The sequence below is a fragment of the Ranitomeya variabilis genome, chromosome 8 (genome assembly GCF_051348905.1).
Source record: "Ranitomeya variabilis isolate aRanVar5 chromosome 8, aRanVar5.hap1, whole genome shotgun sequence".
NCBI lineage: Eukaryota > Metazoa > Chordata > Amphibia > Anura > Dendrobatidae > Ranitomeya > Ranitomeya variabilis.
The window spans coordinates 216,115,131-216,138,614 of record NC_135239.1 but is presented as its reverse complement, the minus strand read 5'-3'; the positions used below and the strand labels follow the sequence as shown (position 1 = coordinate 216,138,614).

The window sequence follows — 23,484 nt, the reverse complement described above, 5'->3', positions numbered from 1 at the left end:
TTCGTATGCGTTTTATCCGCGGCAGTTGCGGAATTGCCGCGGAAAGCGGCAATTCCGGACATGTGCACATAGCCTAAAAGTTATTTTTTCATTCCTGTTACTTTTGGGATACTCCTAGCACTTGTTTTGCCATCCAGCTTGTCCTATTGCAGGAGGATTGTGGACACCACAGCAGGGTTTTTATACTTTCCTTCGTTAAATAAGATTTGGTTCAGGTGATCACCTCATCAGAAGCACATGAAGTAGAATGAGGTGTCCTCTGGTGGAACTCAACTGACACTGGAATGGAATGGCTCAGACATGGAGAGAAGCGGATTGTTATAAAACTGCGCAGTGGTCTCTAACTTTTCGCCAGAGCTGTATATACACACACACACCACAGCTACACACATATATACACTAGGTTCCAAATTATTATGCAAATTACATTTTTCTCTGATTTTCCTAAATGGTCGATGACTCAGTGCAAATGACAGTCAGTCTAATAAAAGTCATCACCCGTTAGATTATACATCGAATTTTATTGCAGAAACCTCCCAATGATAACAGTATAATCTCCAAAATGAATAAAAACTCAAAATGCACTGTTCCAAATTATTAGGCACAGTAGAATTTCTAAACATTTGATATAAAGAACTGAAAAGTCTCATTTGTGGAATTTGCAGCATTAGGAGGTCACATCCACTGTACAAAAAGCTATTTAACTCCAAAACCTCCTAACAGGACAAGTTACATGTAACACAGGACCCTTCTTTGATATCACCTTCACAATTCCTACATCCATTGAACTTGTGAGTTTTTGGAGAGTTTCTGCTTGTATTTCTTCCCTCCCAGAGCTGCTGTTTGGATGTGAACTGCCTCCCACCCTCATAGATCTTTTGCTTGATGATCCTCCAAAGGTTCTCTATAGGGTTGAGGTCAGGGGAAGATGGTGGCCACCCCATGAGTTTATCTCCTTTTATGCCCATAGCAGCCAATGACTCGGAGGTATTCTTTGCAGCATGAGATGGTGCATTGTCAGCATGAAGATGATTTTGTTCCTGAAGGCACGTTTCTGCTTTTTAGACCATAGAAGAAAGTTGTCAGTCAGAAACTCTATATACTTTGCAGAGGTCATTTTCACACCTTCAGGAACCTTAAAGGGCCTTACCAGCTGTTTCTCCATGATTCCGGCCCAAAACATGACTCCTCCACCTCCTTGCTGACGTTGCAGCCTTGTTGGGACATGGTGGCCATCCCCCAAACATCCACTACTCCATCCATCTGGACCGTCCAGGGTTGCTCAACACTCATCAGTAAACAAGACTGTTTGGAAATTAGTCTTCATGTATGTGTGGGCCCAATACAACCATTTCTGCTTGTGAACACTGTATAGTGGTGGCAGAATAGTAGGTTTATGCACCACAGCAAGCCTTTATAGGATCCTACACCTTGAGGTTCGAGGGACTCCAGAGGCACCAGCAGCTTCAAATAACTGTTTGCTGCTTTGTAATGGTATTTGAGCAGCTGCTCTCTTAATCCGATGAACTTGCCTGGCAGAAATCTTCCTCATTATGCCTTTATCAGCACAAACACATCTGTGCTCAGATACAGCCACAAATCTCTTAACAGTACAATGATCACGCTTAAGTTTTCGGGAAATTTCTAATGTTTTCATCCCTTCACCAAGGCATTGCACTAGTTGATGCTTTTCAGCAGCAGAGAGATCATTTTTCTTTCCCATGTTACTTGAAACCTGTGGCTGCTTAATAATGTGGAACATCATTTTTAAGTAGTTTTCCTTTAACTAGAATCACCTGGAAAACCAATTATCACATGTGTTTAAGATTGATTTCAGTGATCCATTGAGCCCTGAGACACAATACCATCCACGAGTTTATTTGAAAAACAAAACAATTAAATCTTTATGACACTTAAATCCAATTTGCATAATAATTTGGAACACAGTGTAAAGCTACATATACACACACACATTGCAGCTACATACCCACATATACACAACGCAGCTACGTGCACACACCACAGCTACATACATACATATACACACCGCAGCTACATACATACATATACACACCACAGCTACATACATATACACAGCGCAGCTACATACATACATCACATATATACACTGCAGCTACATACATACATATACAAACTGCAGCTACATACCCACATATACACAACGCAGCTACGTTCACACACCACAGCTACATACATACATATACACACCGCAGCTACAAACATACATCACATATACACACTGCAGCTACATACATATACACAACGCAGCTACATACATACATCACAAATACACACTGCAGCTACATACATATACACACCGCAGCTACATACATACATCACATATACACACTGCAGCTACATACATATACACACTGCAGCTATATACATACATCACATATATACACTGCAGCTACATACATACATATACACACCGCAACTACACGCGCACACACACCGTAGCTACGCACATATAGCGCAACTACACACACATATACACACTAAAGCAACATACACACATCGCAGCTACGTGTACACAGACACACTGCAGCTACATACATACATATACAAACCGCAACTACGCGCGCGCACACACACACACACACACACACCCCGCAGCTATGCACACAAACCATGGCTAAATTTATTCATATATACACACACATTCTTTGACCACACACACACATATATATAGACACACACAACCGGCAGTCACACACACAAGCCCCCTTTCACGATCACAACCTGAATGCCATTGTTGTGTAGAGCGACAATCACACTTTTCTAGATCTGCTCCGTGGACCCAGGATTCTGTTCAGGAACAAGGAGCCTCAGGATGAGCAGAGTGGAAGATCACTCACAGACAGCAGAGGTGCTGCCCCTGTCATGTATGGGAGGAAACCCCTGAAATCTGAGCTCAGACCACCAGACCCAAGATGTCGCCGAGCACAGGATATGGACACCTGTAACACCAGGTATGTGGCCATCACCTGCACAGATACAGGGGCCGATATCCAACTTTCCCAGAGACCTGATTGACAATCTCTGACTGCACAGCTGAGTGACAACCTCTAGGAGTGCAGTAATGGCGGCACATTGTGTCACCCTGCTTTCCTAACACGGAGATGACTGTGGCAAGGTCTGATTCCCGTCGTGGAGATGTGTCTGGCATCCTGAGTGCACTCATGAAATATGCATGTTACAGGGCGCCATTACCATCAGTGAGGCTGGAGGCCATGAATATTTCATACACATCCGCCACAGCGTGCACCTTGGAGGGGCAGCAGTCCTATGTGCAGTTACACAGGACTGCCTGAAAATACATTATGGAGGAGGCGGCAGTGACACCACCACAGATTGTGGCCGTCGTTTCTCAGATTCCCCTGCTCTCCGCAGGCGCCGAGCTGTCACACTGATCACCGGCGAGACCCTCATTCTGTGCAGCCTTCGATGAGGCAGGGGCTGAAAATGTCACAGACTGGATCAACTTACAGCTCGTCACAAGCAGCAAAGCTCGACCCGGGGACGTCACTATCACTTACCAAAGAGGCCGAGGAAAAGCATCCGAGTACTAAGTATCCACTGTGTGCAGAAACTAGGTAACTACTGCAGTCACCTCCAGAGCTGCACTCACTATTCTGCAGTTACATCGTGTCTTATCCTCTAGTCAACTCCAGACCTGCAGTCACTGTTCTGCTGTTACATCGAGTCTTATCCTCCAGAGCGGCAGTCACTATTCTGCTGTTACATCATGTCTTATCCTCCAGAGCTGCAGTCACTATTCTGCTGTTACATCATGTCTTATCCTCCAGAGCTGCAGTCACTATTCTGCTGTTACATCATGTCTTATCCTCCAGAGCTGCAGTCACTATTCTGCTGTTACATCATGTCTTATCCTCCAGAGCTGCAGTCACTGTTCTGATGTCACATCATCTCTTATTCTCCAGTCACCTCCAGAGCTGCAGTCACAATTCTGCTGTTACATCGTGTCTTATCCTTCAGTCACCTCCAGAGCTGCGGTTACTATTCTGCTGTTACATCATGTTTTATTCTCAAGTCACCTCCAGAGCTGCAGTCACTAATCTGGCCCACCACCAAGGAACTCAGCTCCGCTACAGAGGCGTGCCAGTGCTTAATGAGTCCAACACAGAGGCTGATGAACATCTGCAAGATTTTGAGGCTCCAACAGTGATGCACCAGGTGCCCACAGTTGACTGGGCTAAATACCTGTGGACTAGTTTGACTGGTCGGGCACGGGATGCTGCCCGGTCCATACTATGGAGCTATTAAGGACACCCTGCTGGCACTTTTTACTCTCACCCCTAAGAGATATTGTTCCAAGTTCCGGACATTGTCTCTACAGGGGTCTCCTATGTAGAATTTGGCAGTCCATACCGGTGACACTGCAACCACTGGCTCGATGGTCGGGCTGCCCACTCCGCTGCTGCCTTTCGGGAAGTGATCGTGCTTGAGCAACTTATGGAGAAAATGGCCCCAGAAATAGAGTGGGTATCAGACTGGAAGCCCGACACCCCAGAGCAAGCAGCCCGATTGGCTGATGAGTTCACGGCCGACCAACCCCACTGGAGACCCAATGTGCCCACTGATCCCAGAAGTCCCATCATCCAAAGATTTGACTGGCCACCAGTCACTCAAGCAGGATTTTCCCACTTCCCAGCAGAAAACCCCACCAGGACAAAGGGTTATTAACAGTACCAGCGATTTGTCTCACCCATGGTGCTGTTATACATGCCGGCACCTTGGACATGTTGCCAAAGATTGTTCCCAGGGCCGGGGCCCCATGCCTAGAGCCCATCTGCTGGCAAATCCAGTCAACGTCTGCCAAAGCGAGCCATCAGGGTCTGAGGGGCACTCCCCCAGGGATACACCAGCAAAGGATGAAGTGATATACCCTGTTCACACTAAGGCAGGTTTGACCACACTAAGGCAGGTTTGACCACCCTACACCAGCCAACCTCCATAGCCACCTCCAGCCAGTCAAGGTCGGGATATCAAGGCCCAGGGACCTCAGAACACTGGGTCTTCCATCACCTTAGCCTCCCCAGATATTGTACTACCAAACACCATTTACCAGGCCGCCAAGTGGCCTTCTCCAGGACTGGGGGTCAACGCTTGGGGAATGGGTGCATTTTTGTGGGCAATTTACCAGCCAATGTACAAGAGAAGGAGTCGGAGGAGTTGTTCCATCAGTATGGGAGGATCTGTACCATCGAGTTGAAGAATCATGGGAGAGGCGGTGCCACACCATTCGCCTTCATCACCTTCCATGATCCATGGGAGGCGGAAAACACCGAGTGGAAGCAATGGATACGAGTTCGGTTCTCATCGATTACGTGTGGAGTTTCCCAGGTCAAGCAGGAGACCTGAGGGAGGCTATTGAGGACTCCGCTGGAGGAACGAGTCACTTTCTCGGCAAACTGAATGCAGAATCCTCGTTTTAGAGCTTACCCCCTTAGGAAATAAGCAGGATCTAAAAGATCATATGGGAGAATCTGGACAGATCTGCTATGCTGATGTGCACATGGATGGTGCGGAGATTGTGGAGTTTGTTCCCAAGGACGACATGGAATATGCTTTGAGGAAACTGGGTGGTACAAAGTTTCGTTCCACAAAGGTGAAATCTCTTACATTCCATTCGTGTCTCTGCTTAAAGACATGCTGATGGACTGTCCCCGATAAGTGGAGAAGGATGATTGGAAGCCTATCATGCCTGGCTAATTAAGATGGGGGAGGAATGTGGCGACATCACATTTAATCTGAATTATCCAGAAGTATTATTTCAGTAGGCCTAGGGACATGAGCTCGAGTTCATGTGAGAATGACTGGTGACCCTTATTGTCAGTGATTTAATGTACCGTGGCTGTCATTTTTTGGCTGCTGATCAGCTATTGTATCTGTCCTTGTATCAGTCCTAGTACTGTTCTACTATCTTTGGGAAACAAAGGCACAATGTGTGAATGTTGTTAATATGCTGATGACCCATTGGTGCTCTGCAATATGAAGGGCAGTCTATTCATGCTGTTTGAGCATTCCAGCAGTGAGGGATGGCCTCCTACCTCCTTCACCCAAACCAGTGGTGGAAAGACTGAATGATAAGTTGTGACCTATAAAAGGAGAATCTGCCTGTGTTCAGAGACTCTACATTACAGAACTCATGGCATCATGGCTACAACTGAAGAAGTACAGAGCTGCCACATTGACCATCACTGAACACTCAAAGACGTTTAGAGAATCCAGGTTGGGACAATCAGGTCACCTGGCCTCGTACATCAATGGACTGTCATCTTCCTACGCTGGTCGTTACCTCCTCTGTGTGTGTGTGTGTGTGTGTGTGTGTGTGTGTATCACAGGTGGGGTAGCCGACCCTGGGAGCTCTGAAGTTACTGCTGCCATTATCCCAGCGAGTCAGCGGAAGGGTGAGACTCTGTAATTTGCACCATGTTGGGTATTTGCTAGGACTGTTCCATTTGCTATTGTGTGTTGATGGTTCAATAAATTATTGCCACACTGCGTTACCCTCAACCTGTGTTGTCTGAGTAGTGTTCTGCCCACAGGGAGAGACAGCGGGCCTTCAGTGGTATGAGCACTGGTCCATGCAGTCTTGCTAAAGACAGCCGGGCCAGCAGACGAGAGCACCCACTGGCCCCGTGTCTCCACACTTGGTCTCATGGGTGGAGCAGCTCATCTGTCTCATGGAACTCTATATGTTGCTTCCCTCTGACAGTTCTTCCTGGCAGTCATGGTGCCACTTCCTCTGTCCCTCTCACTGGGCAGAGGCATACTATAACTCAACAAGTCTCTTGCATGAATGATCCCTTGACTCGTACTACTACCACTATCATCCTTTGGGCGACTTGTGAGGGTTACTATATTACAGTCAACCAGTTTACCCAGGGACATATAAAGACTAGACGATAAGCCTCCCCAATATACGACATGTGCGGCCCCCGTCGCGACTGCTCCCCTGACTCACCCTCTGTTGCTGATGGCGGCTTTCTTCAGATGAATGATATTAGCCGGGAAGATTCCCTGCAGAGAAGAAAGGAGAAACGTCAGAGGCATCAAAAAGCTAAAAATCCACCAGCAGAAACGTAGAAACCCAGAAGGGAGAAGACCTGCCCCACGGCGAGTGTAGAGGACCTGCCCCCTGAAAAGTATAGAGGACCTGCCCTAAGATAATATAGAAGACCTGTTCCCCGGGGAGTATAGGACCTGCCCCCCAGCGAGTATAGAGGACCTGCCTCCCAGTGAGTATAGAGGACCTGCCCACCTGGTGAGTACGGAGGACCTGCCTTCCGTCCAGTATAGTCCGCCCCCCGGCGAGTATAGAGGACCTGCCCCTCAGCGAGTATAGAGGACCTGCCCCCCGGTGAGTATAGATGACCTGCCCCCCGGTGAGTATAGAGGACCTGCCCACCAGGGAGTATAGAGGTCCTGCCCCTCGGCGAGTATAGAGGACCTGCCCCCCCCACGAGTATAGAGGACCTGCCCCCCGGCGAGTATAGAGGACCTGCCCCCCGGTGAGTATAGAGGACCTGCCCCCCGGCGAGTATAGAGGACCTGCCCACCTGGTGAGTACGGAGGACCTGCCTTCCGTCCAGTATAGTCTGCTCCGCGGCGAGTATAGAGAACCTGCCCACCGGCGAGTATAGAGGACCTGCCCCTCGGCAAGTATAGAAGACCTGCCCCCCCACGAGTATAGAGGATCTGCCCCCCAGCGAATATAGAGGATCTGCCCCCCGGTGAGTATAGAGGACCTGCCCCTCGGCGAGTATAGAGGACCTGCCCCTCGGCGAGTACAGAGGACCTGCCCCCCGGCGAGTATACAGGACCTGCCCACCTGGTGAGTACGGAGGACCTGCCTTCCGTCCAGTATCGTCCACTCCCCGGCGAGTATAGAGGACCTGCCTCCCAGCGAGTATAGAGGACCTGCCTCCCAGCGAGTATAGAGGAAATGCCCACCGGCGAGTATAGAGGACCTGCCCACCGGCGAGTATAGAGGACCTGCCCACCGGCGAGTATAGAGGACCTGCCCCTCAGCAAGTATAGAGGACCTGCCCCCCCCCACGTGTATAGAGGATCTGCCCCCCAGCGAATATAGAGGATCTGCCTCCCGGTGAGTATAGAGGACCTGCCCCTCGGTGAGTATAGAGGACCTGCCCCCCCATGAGTATAGAGGATCTGCCCCCCAGCGAGTATAAAGGATCTGCCCCCCGGCGAGTATAGAGGATCTGCCCCCCGGCGAGTATCGAGGACCTTCCCCCCGGCGAGTACAGAGGATCCGCCCCCCGGCGAGTATAGAGGACCTGCCTCCCTGCGAGTATAGAGATCTGCCCCCCGGCGAGTATAGAGGATCCGTCCCCCGGCGAGTATAGAGGACCTTCTCCCCGGCGAGTATAGAGGACCTGCCCCCCGGCGAGTACAGAGGATCCGCCCCCCGGCGAGTATAGAGGATCCGCCCCCCGGCGAGTATAGAGGACCTTCTCCCTGGCGAGTATAGAGGATCCGCCCCCCAGCGAGTATAGAGGACCTTCTCCCCGGCGAGTATAGAGGATCCGTCCCCCGGCGAGTATAGAGGACCTTCTCCCCGGCGAGTATAGAGGACCTGCCCCCCGGCGAGTATAGAGGACCTGCACCCCGGCGAGTATAGAGGATCCACCCCCCGGCGAGTATAGAGGACCTTCCCCCTGGCGAGTACAGAGGATCCGCCCCCCGGCGAGTACAGAGGATCCGCCCCCCGGCGAGTACAGAGGATCCGCCCCCCGGCGAGTATAGAGGACCGGCCCCCCGGCGAGTACAGAGGATCCGCCCCCCGGCGAGTACAGAGGATCCGCCCCCCGGCGAGTACAGAGGATCCGCCCCCCGGCGAGTACAGAGGATCCGCCCCCCGGCGAGTATAGAGGACCTGCCTCCCGGCGAGTACAGAGGATCCGCCCCCCGGCGAGTATAGAGGACCTTCCCCCCGGCGAGTACAGAGGATCCGCCCCCCGGCGAGTACAGAGGACCTGCCTCCCGGCGAGTACAGAGGATCCGCCCCCCGGCGAGTATAGAGGACCTTCCCCCCGGCGAGTACAGAGGATCCGCCCCCCGGCGAGTACAGAGGACCTGCCCCCCGGCGAGTACAGAGGACCCATCCCCCAGCGAGGAGAGGACCTGCCCCCGGAGGGTGTGTTTAGTATTGTACTGGGGCTTTACCGTTTTTGGCAGCGAGTTTCATTCATTTTCTGATTCCCTTTTAATGACCTTCGTGGTAAGGAGGTGGGTCGGGAACGTGGCCGGGGGCTGATGCCAGGGTGACCCCGTCAGCAGAGAACTGTCCAGCGCCGTGGCCACATAATCCACCATTAGTGGTGGTCACAGGCGGTTGTGCCCCCGGCACGTGGAACTGATGGGGGCCTCTACCCTGGGACACACGGGCTGCCGAGAGGTCGCTGTAATGCTACTGATGAGCTGGGAATTCGTCTCCTGACCCGCCGGCCCCACATGAGGGTCACCTCTGGCTCTGTGCACAGGACCCGGCGTCCATTAAAGGTTTCTATGGAGAAGTGAAGAGCAGCTCTGCAATGAGTGGGTACAATGCAGCCATTGTGCTGCCCCGGCCCATCCTGCACGTCCAGCGCCCATCACTGCCGATTTCTCCTTTTCCTGTTTTCTCACACGGTGATTTCTACTTAGAATTATCTCAATGTATCCGTTCACTGGCAGGACTACAAATCCCAGCAAAGCCCCAGTACAATGTCCCTCACAGCACATAGTCTATGGAGGTCAGCGTCACTGTAATGTCCCAGAAACCAGCACGCAAAACAGGAACTACAACAACAAGCATGCACGCAACCCACTGCTGCTCGTGAGGAGGCCGCGTGAGAGGAGGAGGCCGCAGAGGGCGAGGAGGAGGCTGCAGAGTGCGAAGAGGAGGCCGCAGAGTGCGAAGAGGAGGCTGCAGAGTGTGAAGAGGAGGCCGTAGAGTGCGAAGAGGAGGCTGCAGAGTGCGAGGAGGAGGCCGCAGAGTGCGAAGAGGAGGCTGCAGAGTGTGAAGAGGAGGCCGTAGAGTGCGAAGAGGAGGCTGCAGAGTGCGAGGAGGAGGCCGCAGAGTGCGAGGAGGAGGCCGCAGAGTGTGAAGAGGAGGCCGTAGAGTGCGAAGAGGAGGCTGCAGAGTGCGAGGAGGAGGCCGCAGAGTGCGAGGAGGAGGCTGCAGAGTGCGAAGAGCAGGCTGCAGAGTGCGAAGAGGAGGCTGCAGAGTGTGGGGAGGAGGCCGCAGAGTGTGAGGAGGAGGCTGCAGAGTGCGAAGAGGAGGCTGCAGAGTGCGAAGAGGAGGCTGCAGAGTGTGGGGAGGAGGCCGTAGAGTGCGAAGAGGAGGCTGCAGAGTGCGAGGAGGAGGCCGCAGAGTGCGAGGAGGAGGCTGCAGAGTGCGAAGAGGAGGCTGCAGAGTGTGGGGAGGAGGCCGTAGAGTGCGAAGAGGAGGCTGCAGAGTGTGAAGAGGAGGCCGCAGAGTGTGAGGAGGAGGCTGCAGAGTGCGAGGAGGAGGCTGCAGAATGTGGGAACGAGGCCGCAGAGAGAAAGAAGGAGGCCGCAGATTGTGGGGAGGAGGCTGCAGAATGTGCAGAGGAGGCCGCAGAGTGTGAAGAGGAGGCCGCAGAGTGTGAAGAGGAGACCGCAGAGTGTGAGGAGGAGGCCGCAGAGTATGAGGAGGCCGCAGAGTGCGAGGAGGAGGCCACAGAGTGTGGGGAGGAGAGCAATGAGGGTAATGGGGAGTTGTGGTGCAATAAAGAGGTGGAGGGTAATAAGACAGCGGGAGAGGGGGTAGTAAAGATTAGCATTATGTAGAATAGGAGGCGGGGCCAGTGATGCTCAGGGGCGGGGCTTAGCGGTAATGATCCATGTCCCACATGTGCTATAATATAATCTGCTAGAAATTTCTGTGGCCGAAAATAAAATTCCATAAATGTCAGGAAGCTGAAGGGTGAATTTCACCCAGGAGGCGCCCGCCACATCTCTGTTCACTCGGTTTACTGCATTAACTGCAGAGCTGCGCTCTCGGCTATGTGTCGCTAAGTGACGGCTCAGAGAGGAAAGCACGAGAACATGGAGGGACGGGAAATGCCTCCTGCAAGAATCAACACAGAAGTTATTTATCGATCCAAGTCCAGGAAAACAATTTGCTCCGTCATCACAAGCAGAACAAGTGTATAACTATAAACCCCAGGACAACTACAAGGCCCAGGACAACTACAAGGCCCAGGACAACTACAAGCGCCAGGACAACTACAAGCGCCAGGACAACTACAAGGCCCAGGACAACTACAAGGCCCAGGACAACTACAAGCGCCAGGACAACTACAAGCGCCAGGACAACTACAAGCGCCAGGACAACTACAAGGCCCAGGACAACTACAAGCGCCAGGACAACTACAAGCGCCAGGACAACTACAAGGCCCAGGACAACTACAAGCGCCAGGACAACTACAAGCGCCAGGACAACTCCAGGACCCAGGACAAAGACAAGAGACAGACGGAGCAAAGACGAGAGACAGACGGAGCAAAGACCAGAGAGACAGACGGAGCAAAGACCAGAGAGACAGACGGAGCAAAGACCAGAGAGACAGACGGAGCAAAGACCAGAGAGACAGACGGAGCATAGGCCAGAGAGACAGACGGAGCAAAGACCAGAGAGAGACGGAGCAAAGATCAGAGAGAGACGGAGCAAAGACCAGAGAGACAGACGGAGCAAAGACCAGAGAGACAGACGGAGCATAGGCCAGAGAGACAGACGGAGCAAAGACCAGAGAGAGACGGAGCAAAGACCAGAGAGAGACGGAGCAAAGAGGAGAGAGAGACGGAGCAAAGAAGAGAGAGAGATGTGAGATGGCGCAGTGAGCAGACGACGTTGAGGAGGAGGAAGGTCTCAATGTGTGGATGATGGGGGGACCAGCAGGGGGAGACCCCACCCCACACCGGGCAGGGGTGCGCACATTCGCTCGGTGGGGCTCCTTCCTTCCTGACTCCTTTTTATAGATGGCGGCTTTCAGCACTAATGAACTGTTAACAAGCGTGCAATTACTTATGCTAATGTACAGCTGGAGGCAGGCGGGGGTCCGAGCCTCAGTGACACCAGGGAGGGGGACACAACATGGCAGCTCCCTGCGACTCTAGACTACTACATAACGGGGGGCACCCAGAGGCTGGCGGGAAACAGCGGGCAGGACACATGGAATGAGGGTCCGGGCACACAACAGAGGGGAATGGGAGGCGTGAGAAAGGGGATTATCACCAGCCGGTCCACGGGGTGAGAGGGAGGATGACGAGGGGGCACAATGTAGGAAGGCCAGAATCTCGCCTGCTGCTTTACTGACATCTGACATACTCTGTGCTGCTGCTCTATGTGACTTCTGTCTATGACTTCCAATGAGACCAGCATACTCTACTGACATACTCTGTGCTGCTGGGGGCCCTCGGGCCCTGCTCTATGTGACTCCTGTCTAGGACTTAATAATAATAATAATAATAATCTTTATTTATATAGCGCCAACATATTCCGCAGCACTTTATAATTAATCGGGGACATATACAGACAAATTCAATACAAGTTAAGACAATTTAAACAGTGACATTAGGAGTGAGGTCCCTGCTCGCGAGCTTACAATCTACAAGGAAATGGGGGGACACAATAGTCACAATAGTGCTCGTTATTTCAGGTCTGGCAATTACACTGTGTTCCAAATTATTATGCAAATTGGATTTAAGTGTCTTAAAGATTTAATTGTTTTGTGTTTCAAATAAACTCGTGGATGGTATTGTGTCTCAGGGCTCACTGGATCACTGAAATCAATCTTAAACACATGTGATAATTAGTTTTCAAGGTGATTCTAATTAAAGGAAAACTACTCAAAAATGATGTTCCACATTATTAAGCAGTCACAGGTTTCAAGCAATATGGGAAATAAAACGGATCTCTCTGCTGCTGAAAAGTGTTAAATAGTGCAATGCCTTGGACAAGGTATGAAAAAATTAGATATTTCACGAAAACTTAAGAGTGATCATCATACTCTGATGAGATTTGTGACTGAAACAGAGCACAGACAGAGTTCATGCAAATAAAGGCATAATGAGGAAGTTTTCTTGCAGACAAATTCATTGGATTAAGAGAGCAGCTGCCAAAATACCATTACAAAGCAGCAAACAGTTATTTGAAGCTGCTGGTGCGTCTGGAGTCCCTCGAACCTCAAGGTGTAGGATCCTTCAAAGGCTTGCTGTGGTGCATAAACCTACTATTCGGCCACTCCTGAACAGTGTTCACAAGCAGAAACGGTTGCAGTGGGCCCAGACATACATGAAGACTAGTTTTCAAACAGTCTTGTTTACTGATGAGTGTCGATCAACTCTGGACGGTCCAGATGGATGGAGTAGTGGATGGTTGGTGGATGGCCACCATTTCCCAATAAGGCTGCGACGTCAACAAGGAGGTGGAGGAGTCATGTTTTGGGCTGGAATCATGGGGAAACAGCTGGTAGGGCCCTTTAAGGTTCCTGAAGGTGTGAAAATGACCTCAGCAAAGTAAATAGAGTTTCTGACTGACAACTTTCTTCCATGTGCTAAAAAAGAGAAACATGCCTTCAGGAACAAAATCATCTTCATGCATGACAATGAATACCTCTGAGTAATTGGCTGCTATGGGCATAAAAGGAGATAAACTCATGGTGTGGCCGCCATCTTCCCCTGACCTCAACCCTATAGAGAACCTTTGGAGGATCATCAAGCAAAAGATCTATGAGGGTGGGAAGCCGTTCACATCAAAACAGCAGCTCTGGGAGGCAAAGAAATACAAGCAGAAATTCTCCATAAACTCACAAGTTCAATGGATGCAAGAATTGTGAAGGTGATATCAAAGAAGGGTCCTATTGTTACATGTAACTTGGCCTGTTAGGATGTTTTGGAGTTAAATAGCTTTTTTGTTCAGTGAATGTGACCTCCTAATGCTGCAAATTCCACAAACGAGCATTTTCAGTTCTTTAAAACATATCAAATGTTTAGAAATTCTACTGTGCCTAATAATTTGGAACAGTGCATTTTGAGTTTTTATTCATTTTGGAGATTATACTGTTATCATTGGGAGGTTTCTTCAATAAAATTCGATGTATAATCTAACGGGTGATGACTTTTATTAGACTGACTGTCATTTGTACCGACCATTTAGGAAAATCCGAGAAAAATGTCATTTGCATAATAATTTGGAACCTAGTGTATAATACATTGGGATTTTCATACAAAGCTGCATGATCCGGTCATCAGCCCGTGTGTTTAAGTGCAATAGTCAAGTATCAAGTGCAGTTATCATGTGCATGGAGGGTGTGGAGACAGATGAATAGTAGGGTGCAGATTCAGAGTAATATTTGGAGGGAGGGAACAGGGCAAAGTTAGTTTACTGAGTAGGTGATGTGGTAGGCTTGTTTGAAGAGATGGGTTTTTAGAGCGCGCTTGAATAGGTCGGGGCTAGGTATCCGTCTGATTGTCTGGGGAAGTGCATTCCAGAGAGCTGGCGCAGCACGAGAGAAGTCTTGGAGACGGAGGTGCGAGGTTCGGATTACGGGAGATGTTAGCCTTAGGTCATTTGTAGAACGGAGGGCATGTGTAGGGCGACAGACAGAGATGAGAGAGGAGATATAAGGCGGTGCAGAACTGTGGAGAGCTTTGTGGGTGAGAGAGATGAGTTTATACTGGACCCTGTAGCGAACGGGTAGCCAGTGTAATGACTGGCACAAGATGGAGGCATCGGTGAAGCGGCTGGACAGAAATATGACCCTGGCTGCCGCATTCAATATGGATGACTTCCAATGAGATGAGCATACTCCTCTACTGACATACTCTGTGCTACTGGAGGCCCTCGGGCCCTGCTCTATGAGACTTCTGTCTATGACTTCCAATGATACCAGCATACTCCTCTACTGACATACTCTGTGCTGCTGGGGGCCCTCGGGCCCTGCTCTATGAGACTTCTGTCTATGACTTCCAATGAGATGAGCATACTCCTCTCCTGACATACTCTGTGCTGCTGGAGGCCCTCTGGCCCTGCTCTATGTGACTCCTGTCTATGACTTCCAATGAGATGAGCATACTCCTCTAATGACATACTCTGTGCTGTTGGAGGCCCTCGGGCCCTGCTCTATGAGACTTCTGTCTATGACTTCCAATGAGACCAGCATACTCCTCTCCTGACATACTCTGTGCTGCTGGGGGCCCTCAGGCTCTTCTCTATGAGACTTCTGTCTATGACTTCCAATGAGATCAGCATACTCCTCTACTGACATACTCTGTGCTGCTGGGAGCCCTCGGGCCCTGCTCTATGTGACTTCGGTCTATGACTTCCAATGAGACCAGCATACACCTCTACTGACATACTCTGTGCTGCTGGGGGCCCTCGGGCCCTGCTCTGTGTGACTTCGGTCTATGACTTCCAATGAGACCAGCATACTCTTCTCCTGACATACTCTGTGCTGCTGGGGGCCCTCGGACCCTGCTCTGTGTGACTTCGGTCTATGACTTCCAATGAGACCAGCATACACCTCTACTGACATACTCTGTGCTGCTGGGGGTCCTCGGACCCTGCTCTGTGTGACTTCGGTCTATGACTTCCAATGAGACCAGCATACTCCTCTCATGTCGTAATCTGTGCTGCTGGAGGCCCTCGGGCCCTGCTCTGTGTGACTTCGGTCTATGACTTCCAATGAGACCAGCATACTCCTCTCCTGACATACTCTGAGCTGCTGGAGGCCCTCGGGCCCTGCTCTGTGTGACTTCGGTCTAGGACTTCCAATGAGATCAGCATACTCCTCTACTGACATACTCTGTGCTGCTGGGAGCCCTCGGGCCCTGCTCTATGTGACTTCGGTCTATGACTTCCAATGAGACCAGCATACTCCTCTCCTGACATACTCTGTGCTGCTGGGGGCCCTCGGGCCCTGCTCTGTGTGACTTCGGTCTATGACTTCCAATGAGACCAGCATACACCTCTACTGACATACTCTGTGCTGCTGGGGGTCCTCGGACCCTGCTCTGTGTGACTTCGGTCTATGACTTCCAATGAGACCAGCATACTCCTCTCCTGACATACTCTGTGCTGCTGGGGGCCCTCGGGCCCTGCTCTGTGTGACTTCTGTCTATGACTTCCAATGAGACCAGCATACTCCTCTCCTGACATAATCTGAGCTGCTGGAGGCCCTCGGGCCCTGCTCTGTGTGACTTCGGTCTAGGACTTCCAATGAGGTCAGCATACTCCTCTCCTAACATACTCTGTGCTGCTGGGGGCCCTGCTCTATGAGACTTCTGTCTATGACTTCCAATGAGACCAGCATATTCCTCTCCTGACGTAATCTGTGCTGCTGGAGGCCCTCGGGCCCTGCTCTGTGTGACTTCGGTCTATGACTTCCAATGAGACCAGCATACTCCTCTCCTGACATACTCTGTGCTGCTGGGGGCCCTCGGGCCCTGCTCTGTGTGACTCCTGTCTATGACTTCCAGTGAGACCAGCATACTCCTCTCTGTGCTGATGTGACCATGTGCCTTTCACTAAAGAAGGCTCAGAGTGCTCATCTTTAAGAAGAGACACACAAGACGTGAAGATAAAGCTGCTCATCCGCTGACACACTGTGCAGACTCCACAGCTCGGGGTAATCAGCTTTTCCTCTGTGCTGCTGTTATTCTTGTGCAGTGGATGGCAGAAATCGTGCTGGGATGTCCTCGCCTCACCCGCAGCGCACACTGTCAGCAGCGCTATGGCTCTCAGGATAATGGCAGCGCTCTGGATCCGCATGGCGGCTGTGCGAACACTTACCAATGTAGCAGAGGCAGTAAACACTGAAAACACACAGCTGGCCATCACCAAAGACCCTGATTACTCCGCGCCCCATATTATTCTGCAGATTGGACGGCGGCGCCATAAAGATGTAATTTTGTATTTTTCCCAAGACATCATGGACGGTTTGTGTCTCAGGGTCTTTGGATCACTGATCTCAAACCCCTGTGATAATTAGTTGCTAGATGCCCAATTAAAGGAAATCTCCTTATGAAGGACGAGCCACATTATTAAGCAGCCACAGGTTTCAAGCAATAAGGGAAAAAAAGGATCTCTGCTGCCGAAAATCGTCACATAGTGCAGTGCCTCGGTCAAGGTGTGAAAGCCTTAGATATTTCATGGAAACTTAAGACTGATTATCCTACTGTGAAGAGATCTGTAGAAGAGACGGCTCATGCAGAGGAAGGCACAATGAGGAAGGTTCCTGCAGCTAAAGGCATAATGAGGAAGGTTACTGCAGCTAAAGGCATAATGAGGAAGGTTCCTGCAGCTAACGGCATAATGAGGAACGTTTGTGCAGCTAAAGGCAGAATGAGGAAGGTTCCTGCAGCTAAAGGCATAATGAGGAATGTTTGTGCAGCTAAAGGCATAATGAGAAAGGTTCATGCAGCTAAAGGCATAATGAGGAAGGTTCCTGCCAGACAAATTCATCAGATTAAGGGAGAAGATGGTAAAATGCCATTACAAAGCAGCAGACAGGTATGTGAAGCTGCTGGAGCCTCTGATGTCCCCTCAAGGTGTAGGATCCTCCACAGGCCGCAGTTGTGCATAAACCTACTATTTGGCTGCTCCTAATCCGCGCTCACAAGCAGATTTGGCTGCGGTGGCCTCGACGTACATGAAGACTCATTGTAAACCAGCCATGTTTACTGATGATGCCTTTCAACCCTAGATGGTCCCGTAGGGTGAAGTTGTGGATGGTTGATAGACGGCCAACATGTCCCAACAAGGCTGAGACGTCAGCAAGGAGGTGGAGGAGTCATGTTTTGGGCCGGAATCCTGCGGAGAGCTGGTAGCTCCTTTAGGCTCCCTGAAGCTGTAAAAATGACCTCTGCAAGTATATAGAGTTACTGACAATCACTTTCTACTATGTTACAAAAAGAAGAACCGCGCCGTCTGTAGCATCATCTTCATGGTGACAATGTCCCACCTCATGCTGCAAAGAAACCTCCAAGTCATTAGCTGCTATGGATATAAAGGAGGATACTCATGGTGTGTTCACCACCCTCCAATGACCTCAACCCTATAGAGAACCTCTGGAGGATCCTCAGCAGAAGATCTATGAGGGTGGGAGGCCGATCACATCAGAGCAGCAGATCTGGGGGCGATTCTGAGATCCGACAAAGAAATTAAATCAGAAACTCTCCAGAAATTCCCAAGTTCAGTGGAAGCCGAACTGTGGAGGTGAAATCCCAGACGCTCCGATGTGACCTGGACTCGGCCTTATGAAGCTTCCGATGTCAGTAATGTGACGTCTAACGCTGCAGATCCAAGTCACCGATCTCAGCTCTTTACAACCTGGATAATGTCCCGACTCTCGTTCTGCAGAAGAATTTGCTGCTTTCTGAGGTTTTTGGTTTTGAAATAAATCCTGTACTTATTGGGAGATTTGTCCAATAAATGTGATTTATCCTGTAATGTTCGATGATTGGACATTATACGACTCATCTGTGTCCAGGAAAATCAGAGGAAAATAACAGAATTTGTGGAATAAGTTGTGGCACGATGTAGATGTGGGGGTCTCAGAAGTCTTGGACCCCCATAACTTCTCTTAACCCTCGCAGCCCCACCATCAGGCTTTCATAATTTTTTTTTTTCTTACCTTTGCCTTTGGGTTTTTGATGGAGGATCCTCGGTACCAACCTGCAAAACAAGATGATCAGTTAAGATTCATCCAAAAGAAGGGAGGCCTCCATCTAATGTAGAACTACAAGTCCTAGGAGGGTCTGCAGATAGCACGGGGGGCACCTCGTAGGTACAGTCTGATGGGAGTGATAGTGATCACCACACTCTCTACACGCCTAGGGTCTGGCATAGGTCAGAGGACAACAGGGAGAAGAATGACACCTCAATAATGGTGGGGGTATCATGGTGCCGCAGTTCTGCCTGGGTGGGCTTATCGCGGGGATTTCTGGGGAGGATAAACACTTCAATCCAGAGACTGTACAATGGAGGCTCCATTATTTCCTCTTCTCTGGGACCGGCGCTGACATGTCACCGAGCTGTACGTGCCGGAGAGATGGCGGCGAAACCAGGAGGCGAAACAGCACGTTTCCAACAGGACGTCACAGCCGCATCCAGAAACTGATCCCAGCAAACAAGGCAGAAATCCGCACAACCCCTCTATAGTCCTCATGTGCAACAGCGACCTCGTCCTGCTCTCACAGCTGAGGGATTGTTACCATGTACCAGAGAAAGTCATCAATCATCAGCCTGGAGTCCAGGAGATACGGACACACATAAAGAAGTGCACAGGTGGAGAAAATCCAGCGGGATATAGGTACTCATAGAAAAAAGAACATTTATCCATGATTTAAAAAAGTTCCATGGATGTCCCATAAGGAATATATTGTGTATATCAACAGCATAGACACTACAGCAACTTTACCTAAACCTGGCCATAGTTGCTGTAGGGTCATATGCTGCTACTAGCTGTTTCCAGCCAGCTAACGCTTGGCACACTCGGGATTATGTGTGGTGGTGTGGTGGGGGGCGGGATTGTGTGTGGTGGGGGGGCGGTATTATGTGTGGTGGTGGGATTATGTGTGGTGGTGTGGGGGCGGGATTATGTGTGGTGGTGTGGTGGGGGGCGGGATTGTGTGTGGTGGGGGGGCGGTATTATGTGTGGTGGTGTGGTGGTGGGATTATGTGTGGTGGTGTGGGGGCGGGATTATGTGTGGTGGTGTGGTGGGGGGCGGGATTGTGTGTGGTGGGGGGGCGGTATTGTGTGTGGTGGTGTGGTGGGATTATGTGTGGTGGTGTGGGGGCGGGATTATGTGTGGTGGTGTGGTGGGATTATGTGTGGTGGGATTATGTGTGGTGGTGTGGGGGCGGGATTATGTGTGGTGGTGTGGTGGGATTATGTGTGGTGGTGTGGTGGGGGGGCGGGATTATGTGTGGTGGTGTGGTGGGATTATGTGTGGTGGTGTGGTGGGGGGGCGGGATTGTGTGTGGTGGGGGGGGCGGGATTGTGTGTGGTGGTGTGGTGGGGGGCGGGATTATATGTGGTGGTGTGGTGGGGGGGCGGGATTGTGTGTGGGCGGGATTGTGTGTGGTGGTGTGGTGGGGGGGCGGGATTATGTGTGGTGGTGTGGTGGGGGGGCGGGATTATGTGTGGTGGGATTATGTGTGGTGGGATTATGTGTGGTGATGTGGTGGGATTATGTGTGGTGGTGTGGTGGGGGGGCGGGATTGTGTGTGGTGGGGGGCGGGATTATGTGTGGTGGTGTGGTGGGGGGGCGCGATTATGTTTGGTGGTGTGGTGGGATTATGTGTGGTGGTGTGGCGGGATTATGTGTGGTGGTGTGGTGGGGGGGCGGGATTATGTGTGGTGGTGTGGTGGGGGGGCGGGATTGTGTGTGGTGCGGGGGCGGGATTATGTGTGGTGGTGTGGTGGGGGGGCGGGATTATGTTTGGTGGTGTGGTGGGATTATGTGTGGTGGTGTGGTGGGATTATGTGTGGTGGTGTGGTGGGGGGGCGGGATTATGTGTGGTGGGATTATGTGTGGTGGTGTGGTGGCATTGTGTGTGGTGGGATTATGTGTGGTGGTGTGGTGGGGGGGCGGGATTATGTGTGGTGGGATTATGTGTGGTGGTGTGGTGGCATTGTGTGTGGTGGTGTGGTGGGATTATGTGTGGTGATGTGGTGGGGGGGCGAGATTGTGTGTGGTGGTGTGGTGGGGGGGCGGGATTGTGTGTGGTGGTGTGGTGGGGGGGCCGGATTGTGTGTGGTGGTGTGGTGGGATTGTGTGGGGTGGTGTGGTGGGATTATGTGTGGTGATGTGGTGGGGGGGCGGGATTATGTGTGGTGGTGTGGTGGGGGGGTGGGATTATTTGTGGTGGTGTGGTGGGATTATGAGTGGTGGTGTGGTGGGATTATGTGTGGTGGTGTGGTGGCATTGTGTGTGGTGGTGTGGTGGTGTGGTGGGGGGGCGGGATTATGTGTGGTGGTGTAATGGGGGGGCGGGATTGTGTGTGGTGGTGTGGTGGGGGGCGGGATTGTTTGTGGTGGTGTGGTGGGGGGGCGGGATTGTGTGTGGTGGTGTGGTGGGGGGGCGGGATTATGTGTGGTGGTGTGGTGGGGGGGCGGGATTATGTGTGGTGGTGTGGTGGGGGGGCGAGATTGTGTGTGGTGGTGTGGTGGGGGGCGGGATTATGTGTGGTGGTGTGGTGGGATTATGTGTGGTGGTGTGGTGGGGGGGCGGGATTGTGTGGTGGTGTGGTGGGATTATGTGTGGTGGTGTGGTGGGGGGGCGGGATTATGTGTGGTGGTGTGGTGGGGGGCGGGATTATGTGTGGTGGTGTGGTGGGATTATGTGTGGTGGTGTGGTGGGATTATGTGTGGTGGTGTGGTGGGGGGGCGGGATTATGTGTGGTGGGATTATGTGTGGTGGTGTGGTGGCATTGTGTGTGGTGGTGTGGTGGGGGGGCGGGATTGTGTGTGGTGGTGTGGTGGGGGGGCGGGATTGTGTGTGGTGGTGTGGTGGGGGGGCGGGATTGTGTGTGGTGGTGTGGTGGGGGGGCGGGATTGTGTGTGGTGGTGTGGTGGGGGGGCGGGATTGTGTGTGGTGGTGTGGTGGGGGGGCGGGATTGTGTGTGGTGGTTTGGTGGGGGGGCGGGATTGTGTGTGGTGGTGTGGTGGGGGGGGCGGGATTGTGTGTGGTGGTGTGGTGGGATTATGTGTGGTGGTGTGGTGGGATTATGTGTGGTGGTGTGGTGGGGGGCGGGATTGTGTGTGGTGTGGTGGGATTATGTGTGGTGGTGTGGTGGGGGGGCGGGATTGTGTGTGGTGGGGGGGCGGGATTGTGTGTGGTGGTGTGGTGGGGGGCGGGATTGTGTGTGGTGGTGTGGTGGGATTATGTGTGGTGGTGTGGTGGGATTATGTGTGGTGGTGTGGTGGGGGGGGCGGGATTATGTGTGGTGGGATTGTGTGTGGTGGTGTGGTGGCATTGTGTGTGGTGGTGTGGTGGCATTGTGTGTGGTGGTGTGGTGGGGGGGCGGGATTGTGTGTGGTGATGTGCTGGGGGGCGGGATTGTGTGTGGTGATGTGGTGGGGGGGCGAGATTGAGTGTGGTGGTGTGGTGGGGGGGCGGGATTGTGTGTGGTGGTGTGGTGGGGGGCGGGATTGTGTGTGGTGGTGTGGTGGGATTATGTGTGGTGGTGTGGTGGGATTATGTGTGGTGGTGTGGTGGGGGGGGCGGGATTATGTGTGGTGGGATTGTGTGTGGTGGTGTGGTGGCATTGTGTGTGGTGGTGTGGTGGCATTGTGTGTGGTGGTGTGGTGGGGGGGCGGGATTGTGTGTGGTGATGTGCTGGGGGGCGGGATTGTGTGTGGTGATGTGGTGGGGGGGCGAGATTGAGTGTGGTGGTGTGGTGGGGGGGCGGGATTGTGTGTGGTGGTGTGGTGGGGGGGCGGGATTATGTGTGGTGGTGTGGAGGGGGGCGGGATTATGTGTGGTGGGGGGGCGGGATTGTGTGTGGTGGTGTGGTGGGGAGGCGGGATTATGTGTGGTGGTGTGGTGGGATTATGTGTGGTGGTGTGGTGGGGGGGCGGGATTATGTGTGGTGGTGTGGTGGGGGGGCGGGATTGTGTGTGGTGGTGTGGTGGGGGGGTGGGATTGTGTGTGGTGGTGTGGTGGGGGGGCGGGATTGTGTGTGGTGGTGTGGTGGGGGGGCGGGATTGTGTGTGGTGGTGTGGTGGGGGGCGGGATTATGTGTGGTGATGTGGTGGGGGGGCGAGATTGTGTGTGGTGGTGTGGTGGGGGGGCGGGATTGTGTGTGGTAGTGTGGTGGGGGGGCAGGATTGTGTGTGGTAGTGTGGTGGGGGGGCGGGATTGTGTGTGGTGGGGTGGTGGGGGGCGGGATTGTGTGTGGTGGTGTGGTGGGGGGGCGGGATTGTGTGTGGTAATGTGGTGGGGGGGCGGGATTATGTGTGGTGGGGGGCGGGATTGTGTGTGGTGGTGTGGTGGGGGGCGGGATTATGTGTGGTGGTGTGGAGGGGGGGCGGGATTATGTATGGTGATGTGGTGGGGGGGCGAGATTGTGTGTGGTGGTGTGGTGGGGGGGCGGGATTGTGTGTGGTAATGTGGTGGGGGGGCGGGATTATGTGTGGTGGGGGGGCGGGATTGTGTGTGGTGGGTGTGGTGGGGGGGCGGGATTATGTGTGGTGATGTGGTGGGGGCGAGATTGTGTGTGGTGGTGTGGGGGGGGCGGGATTATGTGTGGTAATGTGGTGGGGGACGGGATTGTGTGTGGTGGTGTGGCGGGATTACGTGTGGTGATGTGGTGGGGGGGCGTGTTATGACCCCAATGGCGAGGGTCTCAGAGGAACGTGGAAGTCTGCAGAATACAAAAATCCAGCTCATAGGGCAGTGGTAACT

The 23,484-nt window shown here is 52.2% G+C and overlaps 1 protein-coding gene and 1 pseudogene across 4 annotated transcripts in view; one reads left to right on the top strand and one right to left on the bottom strand.

Moving 5' to 3' along the window:
- Positions 1 to 23,484, bottom strand: part of DOCK3 (dedicator of cytokinesis 3) — a 300,167-nt gene that overhangs the window by 237,741 nt on the left and 38,942 nt on the right. For 3 of the 4 annotated variants that reach the window (XM_077277042.1, XM_077277043.1, XM_077277041.1), the window contains exons 3-4: positions 18,708 to 18,748; positions 7,013 to 7,068 (exon numbers count right to left, since the gene is read on the bottom strand). In XM_077277042.1, the coding sequence (XP_077133157.1) occupies positions 7,013 to 7,068; positions 18,708 to 18,748 (97 nt within the window). The remainder of the gene's footprint in view (positions 1 to 7,012; positions 7,069 to 18,707; positions 18,749 to 23,484) is intronic. The other variant, XM_077277045.1, reaches the window with a different exon arrangement.
- Positions 4,820 to 5,718, top strand: LOC143788176 (serine/arginine-rich splicing factor 9 pseudogene; annotated as a pseudogene).